Source organism: Ranitomeya variabilis, chromosome 3 (assembly GCF_051348905.1).
Source record: "Ranitomeya variabilis isolate aRanVar5 chromosome 3, aRanVar5.hap1, whole genome shotgun sequence".
Taxonomy (NCBI): Eukaryota; Metazoa; Chordata; class Amphibia; order Anura; family Dendrobatidae; genus Ranitomeya; species Ranitomeya variabilis.
This window is the reverse complement of record NC_135234.1, coordinates 84,287,429-84,308,838: the sequence shown is the minus strand read 5'-3', so window position 1 is coordinate 84,308,838 and position 21,410 is coordinate 84,287,429. Positions and strand designations below refer to the sequence as shown.

Here is a 21,410-nt window from a genome sequence, read left to right as displayed (position 1 = left end):
GCTGATGTCGCACTGATTGACAGCCAGTTCCTTGAAGATAGGCAGCAGGCAGCCAGCTGTCAATCACCATGATATCGGTATTCCCGTTCTGTCAACAAAGCATCGTCCTGTCCACCGATGTGATGTCAGCGGAAGCTGCTGACTCGTCAGGAGGAGCGGTCGGTGACCACAGTGTACCGGTTGAAATTGGCCTTGGGCACATCAGGCAGGCAAGTAGCAACTACCAGCCTGTTAGTGCCTAGGCCCGTAGTAAAATAATAATTCCCGGTGACTACCTCTTGAAGCTCATCAAGAGAATGCCAAGAGTGTGCAAAGCAGTCATCAAAGCAAAAGGTGGCTACTTTGAAGAACCTAGAATAAGACATATTTTCAGTTGTTTCACACTTTTTTTGTTAAGTATATAATTCCACATATGTTAATTCATAGTTTTGATGCCTTCAGTGTGAATTTATAACAGAAAAATCTTTAAATGAGAAGGTGTGTCCAAACTTCTGGTCTGTACTGTATGTGAGCTCACTAAAGCCTTCAAAGGGGTTCTCTGGTGAAGACAAAATTATCACTCATTCTACAGGAAAGGGGATATCCTATTGCTTGGTGGGGGTTCGACTGGTGGTGGTCCGACTTCTGGGATCCACATTGATTGGCAGACCACTCCCGATAGTGTAGATATAAGTGCGCATGCTTGACCGCTGCTCCATTCATTCTCTGCGGGGCTGCCGGAAAAAAAAGCGTACCGTTCCAATGCGAATAATAGTTCCCTGGTCTGCCAATCAACGAAGACCCCAACATTCGGACCCCCACCGATCTGTAAGTTATCAATTATTCGCAGGATCTTATCTTCACTGGACAATCCACCTGTTAGACATCTCTAAAGAAAGATGGGGCATGTGAAGGTATCATAAACCATGATCTGCTGGAGGGTACATGAGCACTGACAAGGCGGTATTCATAATTCAGGCTATCACTTTGGAAAGCCATTTTTATAGAATCCTACATTTCAGATAATGTCAGCGCTATGCGGCGGAGCAGCTGAAGGCAGAAAGCGCCGGTGCTGGATTTGGGAGGGGTAGTGCCGTTAATAAAGAGAATAATGCTGGCTTCAGAAAGTTAATGAATCTATTAGCACATCATTCCACAAGTAAAACGACTTCTCTGGCTCCGGCTTTGCTGTCATCTATCTTATTATTACTGGGGGGGAAACTGGACACAGCTTAGGAGAGAAATTTATTAAACTTTGTTTAAATGAAAATGTCATTCCAAGGCTGCCTGCCCCCGCATCATTTCCACATGATGAGAACGGCAAACCCAGCAAATGTATCCAGCAGCAGAGAGGTTAATCGAGGACAAAACTTTATCCAGGCCTCAATGCAGCTGTGACGGTCACAATGCAGATTGTGTTATTATATTAGGCTACAAAAGCGGGATCATGAGAACCAATTACATTACTAGCAGGTTTCTATATAGAGACATTTGAAGGTCTTTAGCAAATACTCTGTAGGGCAATGTTACACGGTATCAGGACAAATCCAACCTCCAATACAAGAATCCACTCTTATAACCGAGGACAAAATACTAACAATCCAGAATTCCAATGCCCTTGGTTATGACAAACAATATTTCTGTGCAATTAAATCATTGTCAAAGCACAGAGTTGTAAACTGCTCCCGTGAAGGGAAAAGTTTGCTCCTCATACTAAAAAATAAAGTAGATGGTTTAGTTTCTAAAGATAGGTCTCTTATAAGGGAATCTGTCAGCAGGTTTTAGCTTTGGAATCTCAGAGTAGCATGATTTGGGTCAGAGACCCAGATTCCAGTGATGTTTGACTTACTTTGTGTTGCCGTTTCAAAAACATCAGTGTTTTATCAGCAGGAGATTATCACTACAGGACTAGGTGTCTCGTGCCTCAAAGTCAACTGCTCTGTGTATTTATTTTACTTAAACGTCAGAATTGTTCTTTCATGACTTGAATATGAAAAAAAAAGTCTGTGCAATTTTGGCATCTGCATAACCGTTCTAATCAGGGTTCAGAATCAATTTTACGGCAAAATGAATACCATAAAAACAAAACCACCACCCCCCCCCCAAAAAAATGGAAGAATTGTCTTTTTTCTTAATTTTACCACACGTGGAATTTTTGGCTTTTGGAAGAAGGTGGGAGAGAAACGTAAAAATGAAGATTGGCTGCATCCTTAAGGAGCCAAAGATAAGTAAGTTAGCAAGGTAGCTGGTTTTCACAAGCCCTTTGCCATTTTGCCCATTTGTGATGATACAATCTCTTTATAAAATGTAAGCCAGCACTTTAGCTAGTGGCTCAGTCACGGGAAAGGGCACAAGGGTGTGGGAATTAATGAGAAAGTTAGAAATGAAGACGAGTACACAAAATAAGTAACATTTTAGAACAATGGATAGTAGTCAGTACCGTAGCACTGGGGGTCAGAGGATCAAATTAGAGCAAGTTTGTGTGTTTAGGTTTCCTCGGGGTTGTCTGGCGTCCTCCCATGCTCTACGGTGAAATTAATTGGCTTCCAATGAATCTGGCCCCAGAGTATGTGTGCATGCTTGAGATAGGGAAATTACATTCTGAAGCCCAGGGAGAAGGGATCAATAGGAGTGCATTCTCTGTACATCGCCGCAGGATATGTTGGCTCTAGGTAAAGAACATTCTAGAAAGAAATAAACCTTACCGCTGTCTTCGCTTTGGAAATATCATCGATTTGAAGATGGAGATCCTCCATTTCAACCTCCATGGACTTTCGAGACTTTACTGCAGCTGCGCAAGTGAATTCAGATTCTTCCAGCTGTGATTAAAACACAGAATTCAATAAGACTGTTCGACAAAGACTTGGGCTATCAATACTTCGTGGGGATTTGATTTACGGCCTGAGCTACATAGATAGTAAGGGAAGAAGAGAAAGAGCTACAGCGTTGGTGTAAAACATACGTAAGGAAAGGCGATTATACATTCACATCAGCCCGTGCAGCCTGGAGGAGATGCACAAAGGCATTTTAATGGGGCAGTTTACTCCAATTCTATGGAACTCCTGGAAAACATATTTTGCGGTTGCATGTATACAGGCTGTCAGACTTGTATGATAGCAGATACTTGGAGGCAGATTTACAGCAGAGTGTGTCAGAGACGGTAAAATATTTCCCCAGAAGTAAATAACATTGCAGAAAACCGTGAATTTATGGTCTGGCAAAGCTAGGAGGGAGAAGAAATGCCGGGACCAGCAACACGGAGCAGGAACCCGGGCACCAATCTGCTTTACATTATGAAGCGGCCTCTTGGGGATTTCTCACAGCTTTCGGATAATTGTTTTACCCCTTCAGAGTACACTTCAGCACAGACGAAAGCTCGGAGGCTGTAACACTTTTATCAAGGCGCTGTCACAGGAGCCATGCTAGATTTTTCTATTAAGCACACAATTCTATTTCCTTTCTATTGTTTTTCAGAAACGTTGTCAAAAGTTGTGGAACACATTCTTCTATGAGAATTATAGAGTTATTTACTAAAAAAGGCATAAAGTCTGTAAAAGTAAAAAATGTTTTATTTTTTTTGGAATTGGTTTTTATGTTGTAGGGATTGACGCTCTCCGGTGGTAGGCATTAAAGTTTACACCGGCCTGAGATTCTTGTGTCCAAACAATGAACTCCATAAACTTCCAAAGTTCTTTAAATGAAACAAAGCCTTTTTGCCGGCACACATGGAATATCAAAAATCACAGTCCTTTTTCAATGAAGGCAAAGCAATAACAGGGTCACAACCTAGACTGCAATTCAAGTCCTCCCTTTAGGCCCTGTACTCGCATGCACTAGTTACTCAGAACTGGCTGAGCTCCTCCGAGTTCCAACACACAGACTGCTCAGCTTCCCTAGCTGACCGACCACAAAATGAACACAGGGCTTGGCTGTAATCATAACTGGTGTATATACATCATCAGGACCTCCAATGTTAGCATTTAACCCTGTTCTACCTGAATTTCCTACACAGTGCATGTACTGTAGTGTCATTGCATTAATACACTCACCTACCACTGTCTTATTCAGTACCCTGCACAGCTCCGTTCTTCTTCTCAGTGAGGTCACTACTTTTCAGACTCTCGGGGTCACTATGAGTGAATCGGAAATCTCTTTACACTGTAAGCCTACGATGCCTCGTTCTAACACTCCATATACTTACATTGTCAAAGCCATTTTCTGTCTCACGCAAAGCACAGTGTGACCTGGAAAATCTAAAAAGTGGTGATGTCCGTGCACTGGATCACGGAGAAATGGTGGTAGATGAGCATATTAACACACTACAGAACATGCACACATACACAGGATTAGGGAGGGCTTATTCTAACTCCTTGAGTTGTCCCCTTCTATAAGGCTTTCATAAGTTACTGTAAGTTCAGATAAACAGATAAAGTGACAACTACTGATGAGCGAATATACTCGTTACTCGAGATTTCCCGAGCACGCTCGGGTGTCCTCCGAGTATTTTTTATTGCTCGGATATTTAGCTTTCTTCGCTGCAGCTGAATGATTTACATCTGTTAGCCAGCATAAGTACGTGTGGGGATTCCCTAGCAACCAGGCAACCCCCACATGTACTTATGCTGGCTAACAGATGGAAATCATTCAGCTGCGGTGATGCAAACAATCTCTGAGCACTAAAAAATACTCGGAGGACACCCGAGCGTGCTCGGGAAATCTCGAGTAACGAGTATACTCGCACAGCTGATCGGCGGGGGTGCCGGGTGTTGGACCACAGCTGATCAGATGTTGATGACCTATCTTAAGGTTAATGATAAAGTAGTGGACAACCTCTTTAACGATCCCACTGCTTTCCCTGAATCTAGAAAGTCAATTAATTAAAACAATAAGACCAAGTTCACATAAACTATTCTCAGATTAGTCATAACTGGGTCCGTGTGCTGCTCTGTGCTCTCATCCACATGGAGGACGGGCGCCATAATCTGTACTATTGCTCACATGCAATGATAATTTGGATACCTGGCCAGCATGCGGTCATTATATGCAGGCCGCTGCACACACGGACAACATACTGCCCGCAAACGTGTTTGTGTGACCCAAGCCAAGTACATTCTCCTTTCCATATTGTTTCCTAGCCTGGAGGATTTGTTATTCAGGAGTCAGGGAAGGTTCAGTGAAAACCAAAATTGACAACTGAAGAATGCATTTACTATAACTGGAGGTGGATGGGGGGGATAGAGGGGCTTCCCATTCTTGAATGTAGCTGGTGATAAGCCGTGGGCAGAATGGTGGACTGGTTAGTTTGAAATGTATTAAATTGACCTTTGTGTGGGTGATAGGAGAGGAAAAAGAGAAATAAGATTTGTAAGCTCCGTTAGTGACGGGGGATGATGTGATCGATGACCATCTGCGGGATATGTTGGCGCTAGACAAGCACCAAGGAAATAACACAACACATTTTCAATAATACAATAAAAGACATCTCAAAACCTTTCTACTGTGGCCCAAATATGATGCCTTGTCATAGAAAGGCAACCATTTTGAAAATGATCGTATAATGGGTCTTCTGATCTCAACAGAACATTAAAATAATCATAACAGGAGTACAATAAGTTGCCAAAGACCTGTACATAATATGATGACTTCTGCAAGATCATCACCCTAGCTGTGCCTCATAGATTGAGAAGTGCTGGTTTAAAGGGCACAGTGGGCAGCACGGTGGCTCAGTGGTTAGCACTGCAGCCTTGCAGCACTGGGATCCCGGGTTCAAATCCCAAACAAGGAGAACATCTGCAAGGAGTTCAGTGTTAGCGTGGGTTTTCTTCAGGGTCTCTGGTTTCCTCTAGTACTTTAAAGTATTAATCTAATAGGGAATCTAATAGGAATCTACTGTGAGCCCCAATGCCGATAATGTCTATAAAGCGCTGTGGAATATGATGGCACTATAAAAGACAGTAAAATAAAAATAAAGGGTTAATCATTCAGTACATTACAAAAAAAAATTTAAAAAAATCAATACATAAAGTCTGTAAGAAATAATCCAACTGACGGGCCTTGAACTAGAGCTAAAATATAACACTAACAATAGAGCCAAGTACCTGGCTCCTTAGCTGTGCAATCTCTCGTTTGCTTGGAGCGTTGTTCTTCAGGTGATCCAGCATGATCTGTGCATCGGCAAGAAGAGCTTTTGTTCTCTTCAGGTCCTTTCGAAGACGTTTCTCGGTTTCAAAGTCGCGCTGACCGACCTAGAGCCAACGTAACAGCGTGAATCATGGTCCTGAAGGCAGGAGCTGGCCTACTACAAAGTGCTTCCAGCTCCAGGCGGGCAGCATGCACGGCTGCTCGCATTGACCTTTTTTTATTTTTACACATACCTGTTCGCTAACAGAATTTAATCTGCTTTCCAGGTCTCTCTTCTCTCTCAGGACCTTCTGTTTATCCTCGTACTCCTCTTCTAATTGAACTTCCATCTGCTTCAGCTATTCAGATGGAAAGAGGACGGGCGTTAAAAGAACAGTCTTCAATTATACGACATTGAAAATGGCAACACATTGAGGAGATTGCGGCAATGAGAAAAAACGAGTAAGAGACTCTCACAGGGCTGAGCTGCAGTACCAGACATGGCCTCCGGACATGAGTGGCGCTATAGGTTATAGGAAAAATATCACTGTGATAATATCCAACTTTTGTCTGCAGATCTATTTAATAGCAAAATACTAATCTGAAAGCTATCTGGACAGCGCTTTCTTAAAACAAAGCCACAAAGCATCCTTTAAAATGAATAATGCATTGGAGGCGAGTGGTGCTAAAGAATTCACAACCCCGCATTCGGGAATGATCGTCAGGTATCATATCATGCACGCATCCTTTATACGGACACGCTCACAATTCCTGGCGATCGTGCACATCTCTTGGTAGGTATGTGGGCAGTAACAATCAGCTCACCTCCGATCTAGAGAACCTCTTTAAAAGTCAAAGTACAATGTTGTATCGACCAAAGTAGGAGCTTCTCTTCTAAACAGTTGTCTACTGTTACAAATGCATCTTGAAGGGTTAAACTATTAAGAAAGTGGGCAGGTTTTGATCGTCTCTTTTAAAAGTAAGCATGTCCAGAAATTATTTCGGCCTTGGAGCGGTGGCCGAAAATGCGTAGTTTCGATCATCTCTCTATATATGGGCCAGCCAGGATCTCAGGAGCTTGGGCGTTACATCCTAATCCTGGCCACATCTCTATAACCGCACCAATTGCTATAGAATGGTTCCTGGGTATATGTAGTATACTAGGAGAAGGTCTACAATGCAGTGGACCTCTACCCCACTAGTGGCAGGAACGAGGCCAGAACTGTGACTGAAGCAGGAGAGCATGTCCACCCACCAAACAGGAAGTCAGGTGGGTGAGGGACCGGCGCACGCCAGAAGAGAGATTATGGGAATAGTCCTATAAGAGAATGATCCCCTCTAAGAGGTTCTTGTGTCCTGATGGAATGACAGAAGCTCTTTTGTATTCCTACTTATAACCATTTGGTCCAATCTACCCTCCCAACCAGCCCGACGACATCACCTTTTTCTGACATGACTGGCGAATCTCCTCCACTTCTTCATCTTTATTCTCAAGTTCTTTGGAGTGTGACTGTCGGAGCCTTTCCATCTCCATCTCCAGGCGTAATTTTGACTATAAGGGGGGGGAAAAAAAAAAAAACAATTTTACCTTAATCTTAAAGTACCTGTTACGTCTATTGTGCTGCTTACATCTGAGCTATGTGATAACTATATTCTGCAATTACTCCAGCACAACGAGCCTTTTCAAACACTTGTAAATGGTTGTACTGTGATGTGTGAACTCTGTGGAAAATGGAGCTTTGGCGGAGCCTGCAATAGTCTGTCTTCATCCCTTTAAAGAGAATGTCAAAGGGAATTGGGGGAGCTGCAATAGTGGACTCAGCAGGTAGCTAGCAATGCCCCGGTTTTCAGGTTAAAATAATTAAATCAATATTTTCTAAGCTCAGCATGCCAATAGAAGACCTGCAGCTGCATGATATGTGGCTGTTCATCAGCTGCAACACATGCATGGACTGCCTGTTTGTTAGACAACCCCCGCATGTGTTGTGGCTGTCTAACAGCCACGAAACATGCAGCCGCAGGGACTCTAACATATTATCCGCGAAAGCCCAACATACTCTGATAACACGTTTGCTCGTCTCTACTTATACAAGCATTCCTGGGTCCTCTGTAGGTTCCCAGGGATGATGACATAGCGGTGTGCCAGCCCAGTTCACGTCACCAGGGAAAGTCCCTTTGAGCACAGAAGTCCAGAGATGGTGACATTAAAGAGTTAACAGCAAGGATTAAAAGCTCATTACACAGATGAGTATATACAGAACGGATTCTCAAACACTAAAAAAAAATAAATAAATAAAAGCTCATCAGCAATCTCTTTAGCAATTATTCAGAACTTTAACATAGATGAACTATCCTTAGGAACTGATTGAAGGGACCGTGGAGCAGGAGAAATGGCGCAGCTCCATACATTGCACAGCAGCCATGAATGGCAGTGCACAGCTCTTCCATATAACAGGAGAGGTGCAGAACCAATCATGGACACTACGCAATGTATGGAGCCAATAATGGACACTACGCAATATATGGAGCCAATCATGGACACTACGCAATGTATGGAGCCAATCATGGACACTACACAATGTATGAAGCCAATCATGGACACTACGCAATGTATGGAGCCAATCATGGACACTACGCAATGTATGGAGCCAATCATGGACACTATGCAATGCATGGAGCCAATCATGGACACTACGCAATGTATGGAGCCAATCATGGACACTACGCAATGTATGGAGCCAATCATGGACACTACATAATGTATGGAGCCAATCATGGACACTACACAATGTATGGAGCCAATCATGGACACTACACAATGTATGAAGCCAATCATGGACACTACGCAATGTATGGAGCCAATCATGGACACTACGCAATGTATGGAGCCAATCATGGACACTATGCAATGCATGGAGCCAATCATGGACACTACGCAATGTATGGAGCCAATCATGGACACTACGCAATGTATGGAGCCAATCATGGACACTACACAATGTATGGAGCCAATCATGGACACTACGCAATGTATGGAGCCAATCATGGACACTACGCAATGTATGGAGCCAATCATGGACACTACACAATGTATGAAGCCAATCATGGACACTACGCAATGTATGGAGCCAATCATGGACACTACGCAATGTATGGAGCCAATCATGGACACTATGCAATGCATGGAGCCAATCATGGACACTACGCAATGTATGGAGCCAATCATGGACACTACGCAATGTATGGAGCCAATCATGGACACTACACAATGTACGGAGCCAATCATGGACACTACACAATGTATGGAGCCAATCATGGACACTACACAATGTATGGAGCCAATCATGGACACTACACAATGTATGGAGCCAATCATGGACACTACACAATGTATGGAGCCAATCATGAACACTACACAATGTATGGAGCCAATCATGGACACTACACAATGTATGGAGCCAATCATGGACACTACACAATGTATGGAATCAATCATGGACACTACGCAATGCATAGAGCTTCAATACCCCTCAAATCATCTGGGGGTGACGGGAGTGGGACTTTCGCCGTTCTAAGGGCAGGTGCAGACAACCATATACATCAGATGAGTGCTATCCGTTGTTTTGATAGCACTCATCCCCATTTAATTTTATGTGGCTGTGCACAAGTACAATTTTTTCCTTGGACCAAAAAATTGCAGCATGCACGATTGCATCCGAGAGTTAAATGGCACTCTCCCGTTCAAGTCTATGGGTCCTAGAATAAAATCTTAACCGCAGAGAGATGACACATCAGAGTGCGGTCTGACTGTCACGGACTGACTGCATGGAGAAGGTGGAGACATATTTTTATTTGTTTCAATTGGATCAAACTCTGATCAGTATGGGATTAGCATAATTGGACTAATTTTCTTGGATTCAGCGAAACCGGTCATCAGCACCTGCACTAATACTGATGGAACAGATCATCCAGAGAACAAGCAAGACATCAGGCAACGAATATTCCGGAGGTAAAAGGAGTGTTTGCAGTTGAAGGAGACTAATCTCAGACTGCATAGACAAATCGATAGTTTAACTTTAGAAGTGCTGATCACAGACTTAAATCCCCAATTTTATGTTGCATTCCTTTCCCTTATTCTTTGTCCTCCGATTCCGTCTCACAGTATAGGATCACGTATAACTAATGCCACCATACAAGAAAGCGACAAACAAGAGCCCGGCCTCTGAGTGCCGTTATGTGGGATGATTGCTGTCAGTGCACAAACTTTAGGCAGTAGTGCACACCGGAGAAATTTCTGAAGTCTTTACTCTGCAAGCATGAAAAGATCCATCAACAGAGAGGAATAGATGTGCAAACCGCACCCGAGAGGGCATTTACGTAGAGCGACTGCCCCACCGAGGTGCAGGCAAAATGCCTGCTCACAGCACTCCGGCTACATTCTCTGCAAAAAAAAAGATAATCTAAGCAGTGAAGAGAGAGCTCCAAGTGCTGGATATATAGGAAGAGAGGCCAGACAAGTCTCCTGGTGACCATTCATCTCTCTGGCCCAGTCGCTGACGCTGCAATCGCTCCCTGATGTCAGGACAGCTAATGGCACTTCTTTAACTTTTACAGCTACCAACAGGAAGATATATAGGTAATGGCCAGGAGCAGGCCAGGAAGGAGGCAGAGCAGCGGATGAACAAGGACATGAAATCTTACCGATTGTAGATATTTTTATTACTATTTTTCTAACAGTAACTGAACGGCCGGGAATCTGAGCTCCTTCCTGTACCCCAAGAGCAATGGACATATATCCAATTAACCACAAAATCAAACAATAAAATTGTATCCAGCACAAAAATGTAACGGGAAACAAAAAACGAAAGGTATATAAAAATGTATCAGTGGTATTTCAGGGGTGATGTATAGATCATTGTTTAACAATTAAAATAATACCTATACCATCCAGGACAGTTACCTCACTGCAGAGAAATCCATACTTTCATCCACCAGTTAATTAGACTGCACTGGGTGTTGGAAGTGTACTCGCAGAGTCCATGGCTGTTCATCAGTTCTCCCCGCCCAGCATTACTCCTGACTGCTTTATGGTCAGGGGATACAGAGCCTCTTGCTTGTGATATTATCACAGACAACACCTCCATTCTCTGCAGACAATCAAGCAGCCGAGGACAGAGAAGTGCAGGGAGAACTGAAGAGGGGCCATGAACTGCAAGTGCATTTAATACACCCAGTGCACTTGCAGTCTAATTTTCATATGGCTAAAAGGACGACTGTAACGGCAATAAAGGAACTAACTGGGTAATATTTTAATTAGTGAACAGTGACATCGCCCCCTCTCACACCTAAAAACACAGCTGTCTGTTTCACTTTAAGGAAATTAAAAGGAAAATTTGGCTTTTCTCCTGAACGCCCTCAGCGTTTGCAAGCGAGTTATAGAGACTTATCTAGGACTACATCTCATAATCCAGCACCTTTTTGGTCCTACTGAAGTCTGATTAAAGGCATGTTACTGTATATATTTAAAGCATAAATGTATGAAAGCGTCCTGATAAAGGCTGATAAATATACTTTGCTCTTCCATTGTTCGGGTCGAGTTGACATTGCACAAATGCTTACAGTTCTGCACTGTGTCTGATCTATTAAAATCCTTTCCAATATCTCTATTTAAATCCTTATTTCAATCCTTCATCTCTCACAGTAAGCCGGAACTGTTTACGACTCCAAGCGCACAGTAGTCCAGAGAGTCTTAACCAAAATTACTGTCATGAAAAGAAAAACTTGTGCGGATATCCTGAGAATCGAGAGTTAGGTTGTACATCCCTACGAATCATAGTTAGTCACGCGTCGATGCTTTTCTAAAGCAGATCTTTCAAAACACAAGAAAGCTTAAGCCTCAATGTAAAAGATCGCAATAGACAAAATGTATAATCGGGGAAAACAATGACGGCATTATCAGGACAGATATAAGAACTAAAAAACTTTAGGGAATTTTAGGGAGCAAATTTCTGGCAATAACCTCATACTTCTACTCTTAAAAAATCTCCCTTTTACAATGTGAATGAGCTCCAGAACAGCGCTGGAACTGAATTTCTTAAAGTCTATCCCACAGCATCTCCATTGATGTTGCAGACATAAATATTGTGACAACATGGTTTGGTTTAATTTGGGCTAGAAAACAAAACAAAAACCTTGTCTTTCATGCTTTGCGTACAAATTATATTTTCATGCACTTTCTAGACGTGCTCGGCAAGAGTTGTGTTCAATGAGAAAGTGGGCAGATAAAGTGTGTGATCCAAACAGCGATCTTGGCACTAAAAATGAATCCAACTAACAAAAAATGTTCCAAACTTATCCACCACTGATAACTTTGATGCTAGGTTCACACGTTGTGTTTCTGCAGCGTTTTTTTTTGTGCTAATTTTAAGCTGCTACTCGTGCGCCTCTTCATGAATCAGGAGTGTGACTCTACCACAACCCCCCTCATCAAGACCGACGAGAAATATTGCCGGTTTTGATGAATCGGACGGAGGCTCAATGTGACTTTACTGCTCTTACCTAACAAATCAAACCCCTTTCATTTAGCAACTCATCGGATAATCCGCTACATTCCCAATAATGTTGTACCTTTGCCTTACCTTCAAATGCAGCAATGTCCTCCAGAATGAGAGCTCGTGGGTACGGGAACTCTCAGCTATGGTTAGCAGAAGGTAGGAGAAGGTGATGGCAACCCCCAAATCCCTTACTATGGCCTAAGAACCCTATTATTCTAATTCATATACAAAAACACTGTTGACTAATGTATGGTTCTGAAATGGAGCCTGATTTTAAGAAATCCATTGACAGTTAAGGAAATGCTGCTCTGTCCTGCTCATGTAAGTGGAAATGTGTGCATGTTGGGTTCATACCAGAAAAACCTCTGCCACATTGTCCTAGACCTATACACGCAACTTTAGATTTCCTGAGGCAGAATTCACATGCGGAAGAACCATTTCCATGGAAAGGTTCTACCCAGCTAGTCACTAGATATTGGCCATTTTTAGGCATTTGCTAATCATTTGTGGGTCAATAAATAGCGTCTTTCTTATGGTCTACCTACCTACCGACCTAGCTATTGGCATCTGTCGACATACCTGTTCCAACATTTGAATGGTTCCCGCTTGTTCATCGAGTTCTTCTTCTTGGTCCTTAACTTTGGCTTCCGAATCTCGGAGCTGTTTCTTGACCTTCGCCAGAGAAGCCTCATCCTTGGACTCTTGAGAGGAGATATCCTGAAGTTCCACCTCCAGCTGATCCACCTTGTGTGTGAAGACTAAAATCTCTGAGTCTTTCTCCTGATGAAGAAAAGCACAATCGCAGAAATGTATCAGAAAGCTAAAACTTATAAAATTGATATTCGTATACTGACATTTTATAAACCAAGTGGCTTCAAAACATATTGAATGATGACCTGAGACCAGTGAAAACACGGTGCAAGACTGATGTAATTACGATTGGAAAAAGATGGGTTATGCTCTGTTGTAGAAAATATCAGAGAAGGTATAAAAATGGCAAAATTACAGTAAAGCACTGGCTTATTGATTTTTAAGAAGTTTAAACTAGCGGAAGAGAGAATAAAATGTTATCCCGCTGAGATAAGCATGCCATGCAGCGCGGGTATTTATACATGAAGCAGAGCCTTTTTAAAGTCACATAGGCTTACGGATTCCAGTAGATGAATAGTCAGAAAATCATACAGCGGGAGAGACGTGTTAATGGCGGGCGGTAATATGATTAACTAGATATTATAGGCTCCTTAGACACCATATAGTGATAATAATTCATCTATCTGCAGCTCATAATGCACAGCCATATATTAACTGTGACCTTTAAAGTTAAACTACAACATCAGCAAGTCGTGTGCGCAATCAGCAGGTATCATGAGAACCTGTCCTATTCATTAGAATAGGACGAATGCAATATACCTACTCGGTCACGCATGCCTCCTGGCAGGGACTGGTCTTCAGCACCGCTCATCTACCGTATCGAATGTGTGTGGCACCAAAAACCCTTGGGTACTAGGATAACCCCTTCTTGATCTAAATGTTTGGCCCGGATAAAATAAAAAAAGTTTATATTCACCTCTTGTGCCAGCGGCGTTCGAGTAGTGTCAGCACTTGCGGTCCTGAGGATCTTGTGCGGTTGCATGACAGGCGGTGACCAATCAGGGCTGGCGTCACTGTCTCGGCCTTTGGACGAATTGAACATGAAGAAGTAGTCCGGGCCGCACTGACTTCCTCTTCATGTTCAGTTAGTATGAAGGCGAAGACAGGGACGCCAGCGCTGATTTGGCACCAAGCACCACGTGTCACAACAACAGCACCAGAGAGCTAGGACCGTGAGTGCTGATAACACTGGAATGGTGCCGGCATGGCAGAGGAGTATAACCTTTTTTAGTTTATCAGGGCCAAACACTTAGATCAAGAAGGAGTTGTCCTAGTAGTGGACAACTCCTTTAAGGGATTGTAATATTAACAAGATTCCTACTTCATATGATATCGTATTTAATATAACCCATGTGCTCTGCAGAATACAGATACTATTATGGCAGCCTGAGAATAAAAAATGAAGCAAGGCGGCTACAACAAACTGATCAGATATCGGAATAGACCATCTTTTTTCACTTCCTAAAATACAATAATAATTCTCCAGTTGCAAACTATCCGATTTTCTAAAGGAACAATTTTAGGCTAGAAATGATCACAGTGCAATTCCCTTATACAGTTTCAGCTTTCACTGCATCCAATAATATATGTGCGTCTTTTAGACAAATGTTGCCATTCGCAAAGATGATTTTGTATAGATCTATCCACATTCTGTGCATAATCGTGTCATACATCGGTTACAATTCCACCAGTGTCTGGTTAGGACTGCTAGAGCTATAGCTGCAAACCAAAGACTAATAGGTCCCCATACAAATAAGATAAGAGCCATTCAAAATGTCTGATTTCATCCATAATGAGTGATCATCAGCTCTTTTGGTGAGAAGAACAACTGTTTGATGGATGGGCCCATGACTCCAGACTGCACCGCTCAACAGGAACAGCAACTAGGACCACCACACAGCATCAACACCAAGAGAAAGGAGCTGGAAAACCCATCTTTCTTCACATGGCAGTGGGCTTGATACAGTCTGACGAGAATGTTAAACTCAGAACCTCAACTTCAATTTGGTAAATTTTTGATCAAGATATGATTTTTGGATGAGCAGTAAATACCTTTTTCTCCGGCACTGGTTTGTAGAAGTTTTATAATAACAATAATGCATAATAAGAATAGCTCCTAAACAGATAAGACGTCTTAGGATGCTCAATGTGGGTAAAGAGGCTGTCTTGCCCCTCTCTCCATAGACACGAGGAGACCGCGCTGCTTGCTGGATGTCGGATGGAAGTTTAGGCAAGTTGTCGCACCAGACATATAGCCGGGTCTTTCCCAATATCAGATTGGGTGGTAGAAAAGGGTTGGACAACAACTTTTACTATGAACTAGTATTTTTCATATGTATTTTGTAAAATTGCAAAGAGCTTGTAAAAACAAGCCACTATCCTATCAGACCTCGGAGGTTTAGCAGTCTTACCTCCAGCTGCTGCCGAAGGCTGAACACCTCAGACGTGAGCATGTCCTTTTCTCGACTTAGCTTTTCTTTCAGGATCTTCTCCCTCTGCGCCTCCTCCTGTGCCTGCGCCAGCTCAGTGTCAAACCTGAAAGGAATATCATGGTTAAAAGTGTGCGGCATCTCTAGACACAGACACGACTACACCGACATAGGAGAGGCCGGTCATTACATGGTAGGAAAAGTTTAGGATAGGACCTTCTCAGTCACCAGGTGAGAAATTTGCACAATAAATGTAGCAATTAATATTTTTTGCTAGTAAAACTCAGCCCAACTCACTTATTTTTCTTTTTTAATTATTAAATATCCAGTATGGCCTTGTGAGCCAAGGACGCCATTATTGATACAATTTTAGCTCCTTGAAATAGTGGTATAATGTGTCCGAATGGCTACATCAGCCATTATTGGGTAGGACTGCATTGCAGACTAAAAAAAGAACAAAGATAAGCTAACAGAAGGGAGGATAGCTAAAGATGGCTGAAAATTTGTGATGAGCGAGCGTGCTCGTTAAGGTGGTATCCAAGTGTGGTCGGGTGCTAACCGAGGGACTTCGTTGTGCTGGAATAATATGTTCGATCCTCCGCAGCTGTTTGACAGCCACGAGACATGCAGCCACAGGGACTCGAAGATATTATTCGAGCACGCCAAAGACACTCAGAGCATGCTCAGATTACACCTTATCTGACCATGTTCGCTCATCACTACTGAAGATATTAGAAAAAATGTTTTGCAACGTTTTTCTGTAAAAGTAACAGACCTGAGACAAGTGTAATGCGAGTCTATGGCAGCTTTAAATAACTTGAAAACTTTTTTTTGCTTTGCCAGAATCTATTTTTATAGATGCAAGGAATTTAGCAAAAGAATTACCGTACTAATTATGTGGCTAACGAAATTTACTAATTAACTTAAAGGGTCATCAAAATTAGATTGTTTAATGAGCACAAACACCATAAAGATGGAACTGTTTCCTGGAGAAGCCGCTATCCAGAGCGTATTATGATTGGACTTACTGGAGCCTGGACACAACGACCACAACTACTGATGACCCCAGGACACACAGTCCATGTCATTGCAGGAAAAAGTTTCAAATAAGTGTTTTATATACAATAATGCCGGTTTTTGTCTATCCTTTCATTGTTTTCCCTCTTTTTTAACTGTGTGGAAACAGTGCACACACCTCCTTCATGTTGAAGAACCACAAAGCGAAGCAAAGCTAAGACTATGAAACGGTGTATATTTCTTAACTCAACAAAAAGTTCCCAGTGGAAGTAAGACAATATATTAGAAATACCAGCGAGATCGCTTGCATCATCTAAAAAATAATAATTTTTCCATTATAAAAAAGTTATTTAAACCAAAAGAAGCGAAATCTCATATGTCACCATCAGGCCCCGGATTAATTATTCTGTTACAAGAGGCGCATCCCTAATTCCAGACCATGGACGGAGTTTAGAGTATATCTCGCTCCTAAGGACCAGTCCTTGCATTAGAAGGATTTACAAAGATATTCTATTGATTTAAATGGAAACAGTGTAATGATTACATTGCCCTGTGGAGGCGCTGTACAGAAACTAAACACTTCCAAGTGTTTTTATAGATCACAACCAATTGCTGGGGTCTTAGTAGCGGGAGATCCAGTGATGAGCGTCCATAAAGGCATCTGATTAATCAAATTGGAGCGATCAAAGAGGACGATACGATGAGACGCCATGATGATCTGCATAAAGGATTGAGGGGTTTTACATGATGGGGAGCTATCATAATACAAACACCAAAGATAGATATTACTAATAAAATTGTAGCTATGCAATAGAAATGCAGCTTCTCAAATACACATTTTTTTTTCTTTGAAAATCAGTACTGAGTCTCAGAGAACTTATAGCATGGCTGACCTTCGCTGCTTCTTCTCAAGTTCATGATTACGTCCCTGGTGGCCTTCTAAATGAAGCTTGGTGTCTTGTAGCTCGGCCGTCAGCCTCTGGCACTTCTTTTTGAGTTGCTGTAACGTTCTCTGCGACTCGTCATTATCTGCCTGCAGATCTGCAAGCTAAATGGAGAAAAGTTTATGTGCAGAGGACACAAGTGGACGGCTGGTGGAGGGGAGAGACATTTCTGGACCCTCGGGAGTCAAGTGTTGTATAACAATTTACTCAAAGAGACACATACAGCACCAAACCGCTCCATGCATTCAATATCAAGATAGAAAATGACTAATAAATATTATATATATATATATATATATATATATATATATATATATATATATATATATATATATATATATATATATATATACACACACATACACATATATATGTATATATTATATATATATTAAAATAAGAAAAAAAAGTGAACTTTTTTTGAGAAGTTTAATTTAAATTGAATGTTTTTACATAGCTTCGATTCATGCATATGTGCTGCGGCGTTCTTTTTTGTCTATATTGTGCAGTTTTCGCAGCTTGCACGTGTTGACATTAGGAAGTGTGATCTTGCACTCCTCCCATTGGCCTTGCAGGTGCCGTTATAAGCTCTACCTGCCCATAAATTTTAGGCTCAGCCGGTAGTGACAGGTTTATCCAAAATTGTAGGCTAGCGGCCCAGAAGTGGCTTATATTGTAGAGCAGGGACCCATCAGAAGGAGGTCACCTTGCCGTGGTTGATGGGCATACATGAATTGGCCAATTTGTGCACTAAGAACCTTCATTTTTCAGCTATTACTGTGAGTAAAATAAAACAAAAATTGCCTAGATTCATGCACATGTGCTACTCTGTTCTATTTTGTATATATATATATATATATACACATATATATATATACATATATATATATACACATATATATATACACATATACATATATATATACATATATATACATACAAATATATACATACATACATATATATACATACATACATACATACATACATACATACATACATACATACATACATACACACACACACACACACAGTGGGGCAAAAAAGTATTTAGTCATTCAGCAATAGTGCAAGTTCCACCACTTAAAAAGATGAGAGGCGTCTGTAATTTACATCATAGGTAGACCTCAACTATGGGAGACAGACTGAGAAAAAAAAATCCAGAAAATCACATTGTCTGTTTTTTTATCATTTTATTTGCATATTATGGTGGAAAATAAGTATTTGGTCAGAAACAAACAATCAAGATTTCTGGCTCTCACAGACCTGTAACTTCTTCTTTAAGAGTCTCCTCTTTCCTCCACTCATTACCTGTAGTAATGGCACCTGTTTAAACTTGTGATCAGTATAAAAAGACACCTGTGCACACCCTCAAACAGTCTGACTCCAAACTCCACTATGGTGAAGACCAAAGAGCTGTCAAAGGACACCAGAAACAAAATTGTAGCCCTGCACCAGGTTGGGAAGACTGAATCTGCAATAGCCAACCAGCTTGGAGTGAAGAAATCAACAGTGGGAGCAATAATTAGAAAATGGAAGACATTCAAGATCACTGATAATCTCCCTCGATCTGGGGCTCCACGCAAAATCCCACCCCGTGGGGTCAGAATGATCACAAGAACGGTGAGCAAAAATCCCAGAACCACGCGGGGGGACCTAGTGAATGAACTGCAGAGAGCTGGGACCAATGTAACAAGGCCTACCATAAGTAACACACTACGCCACCATGGACTCAGATCCTGCAGTGCCAGACGTGTCCCACTGCTTAAGCCAGTACATGTCCGGGCCCGTCTGAAGTTTGCTAGAGAGCATTTGGATGATCCAGAGGAGTTTTGGGAGAATGTCCTATGGTCTGATGAAACCAAACTGGAACTGTTTGGTAGAAACACAACTTGTCGTGTTTGGAGGAAAAAGAATACTGAGTTGCATCCATCAAACACCATACCTACTGTAAAGCATGGTGGTGGAAACATCATGCTTTGGGGCTGTTTCTCTGCAAAGGGGCCAGGACGACTGATCCGGGTACATGAAAGAATGAATGGGGCCATGTATCGTGAGATTTTGAGTGCAAACCTCCTTCCATCAGCAAGGGCATTGAAGATGAAACGTGGCTGGGTCTTTCAACATGACAATGATCCAAAGCACACATTGCCAGGGCAATGAAGGAGTGGCTTCGTAAGAAGCTTTTCAAGGTCCTGGAGTGGCCTAGCCAGTCTCCAGATCTCAACCCTATAGAAAACCTTTGGAGGGAGTTGAAAGTCCGTGTTGCCAAGTGAAAAGCCAAAAACATCACTGCTCTAGAGGACATCTGCATGGAGGAATGGGCCAACATACCAACAACAGTGTGTGGCAACCTTGTGAAGACTTACAGAAAACGTTTGACCTCTGTCATTGCCAACAAAGGATATATTACAAAGTATTGAGATGAAATTTTGTTTCTGACCAAATACTTATTTTCCACCATAATATGCAAATAAAATGATAAAAAAAACAGACAATGTGATTTTCTGGATTTTCTTTTCTCAGGTTGTCTCACATAGTTGAGGTCTACCTATGATGTAAATTACAGACGCCTCTCATCTTTTTAAGTGGTGGAACTTGCACTATTGCTGAATGACTAAATACTTTTTTGCCCCACTTCGTGTATGTGTGTATATATATATATATATATATATATATATATATATATATATATATATATATATATATATATATATATATATATATATATATATATATATATATATATATTTATTACACACACAAACATTATTTACAACACATTTTTTTTTTAACTTAAGATACATTTTCACAATTGGTTTCAGTTAAAAGATTTTGCACCGTGTGCCTTCTATAAACTCTTGTGTTGTACAGTCTATTGCTGGCTGATGAATGAGTTAATTGGGAGTCTGTCAGTTAACCTGTTATGTAGGTCTGACAGAGCTTGTAAGGCATCAATGAGACATCCATAATAAAACACATACGTGTAAAAATAATACAGGTGTTATCAGTATTTATCACTGATGCATAAAGCAATAAATAAATGAAGCCATGGGGACTAGAACATATTATTTGAGCGCGCCAAATACACTCTGGTAGCACATCAGCATGCTCAGATAACACCTCATCAATAATTATTATAGGTATAGGTTATAGGTACATGTGATTAAAAAAAAGGGATACATCATGTACGTGCAACATGAAAGTCTGAATGAGGCCTACTCCAATTTGTCTTCTCCGAGTTCCTCTCAGACGATTTATGACCGTAGACATACACAGTGTCCAGTCTTCAGTAAGCAAAAAGAGTGGGATATTAAAATAAAAAAAAGTACGCCCAGACTTACTCTGCGCTCCTGCTGCCTCTTACTCTGCTGCTCCACCTCCAGCTTGTCCTCAAATTCCTGCTGCATCCGCTTCTTTGTGAAGTCAATTTCACGTACAGATCGCTCGTATTTCAGCCGCCACTCTCCACCTGGAAGGAGAAAGGACAAAGAACATGAAGTCAATTAAACTTGGAAGTTTAGGGTTTAGAAACAAACCAGAACAGATACAAATTTACATTGTAAGATACATCTCAGAGCAGCATAAAAGGGGAAGAAAAGTGTCACCAGAGAACTGCACCAGAGAAAACAGTGACTTTATTAAAACCACAGCAAGGAGCACAGTAAGTGATACATCATTGGAATCAATGTCTCAGTTCCTAGTTTATGCTCCAT

General features: G+C 41.6%; 1 protein-coding gene across 8 annotated transcripts in view; it reads right to left on the bottom strand.

Moving 5' to 3' along the window:
* The window catches only part of MYO18A (myosin XVIIIA), a 383,975-nt gene that overhangs the window by 49,097 nt on the left and 313,468 nt on the right, over window positions 1–21,410 (bottom strand). For all 8 annotated transcript variants that reach the window (XM_077294308.1, XM_077294307.1, XM_077294310.1 and 5 more), the window contains 8 exons: window positions 21,039–21,166; window positions 17,644–17,798; window positions 15,716–15,839; window positions 13,233–13,433; window positions 7,541–7,651; window positions 6,354–6,458; window positions 6,078–6,224; window positions 2,685–2,798 (listed from right to left, as the gene is read on the bottom strand). In XM_077294308.1, the coding sequence (XP_077150423.1) occupies window positions 2,685–2,798; window positions 6,078–6,224; window positions 6,354–6,458; window positions 7,541–7,651; window positions 13,233–13,433; window positions 15,716–15,839; window positions 17,644–17,798; window positions 21,039–21,166 (1,085 nt within the window). The remainder of the gene's footprint in view (window positions 1–2,684; window positions 2,799–6,077; window positions 6,225–6,353; window positions 6,459–7,540; window positions 7,652–13,232; window positions 13,434–15,715; window positions 15,840–17,643; window positions 17,799–21,038; window positions 21,167–21,410) is intronic.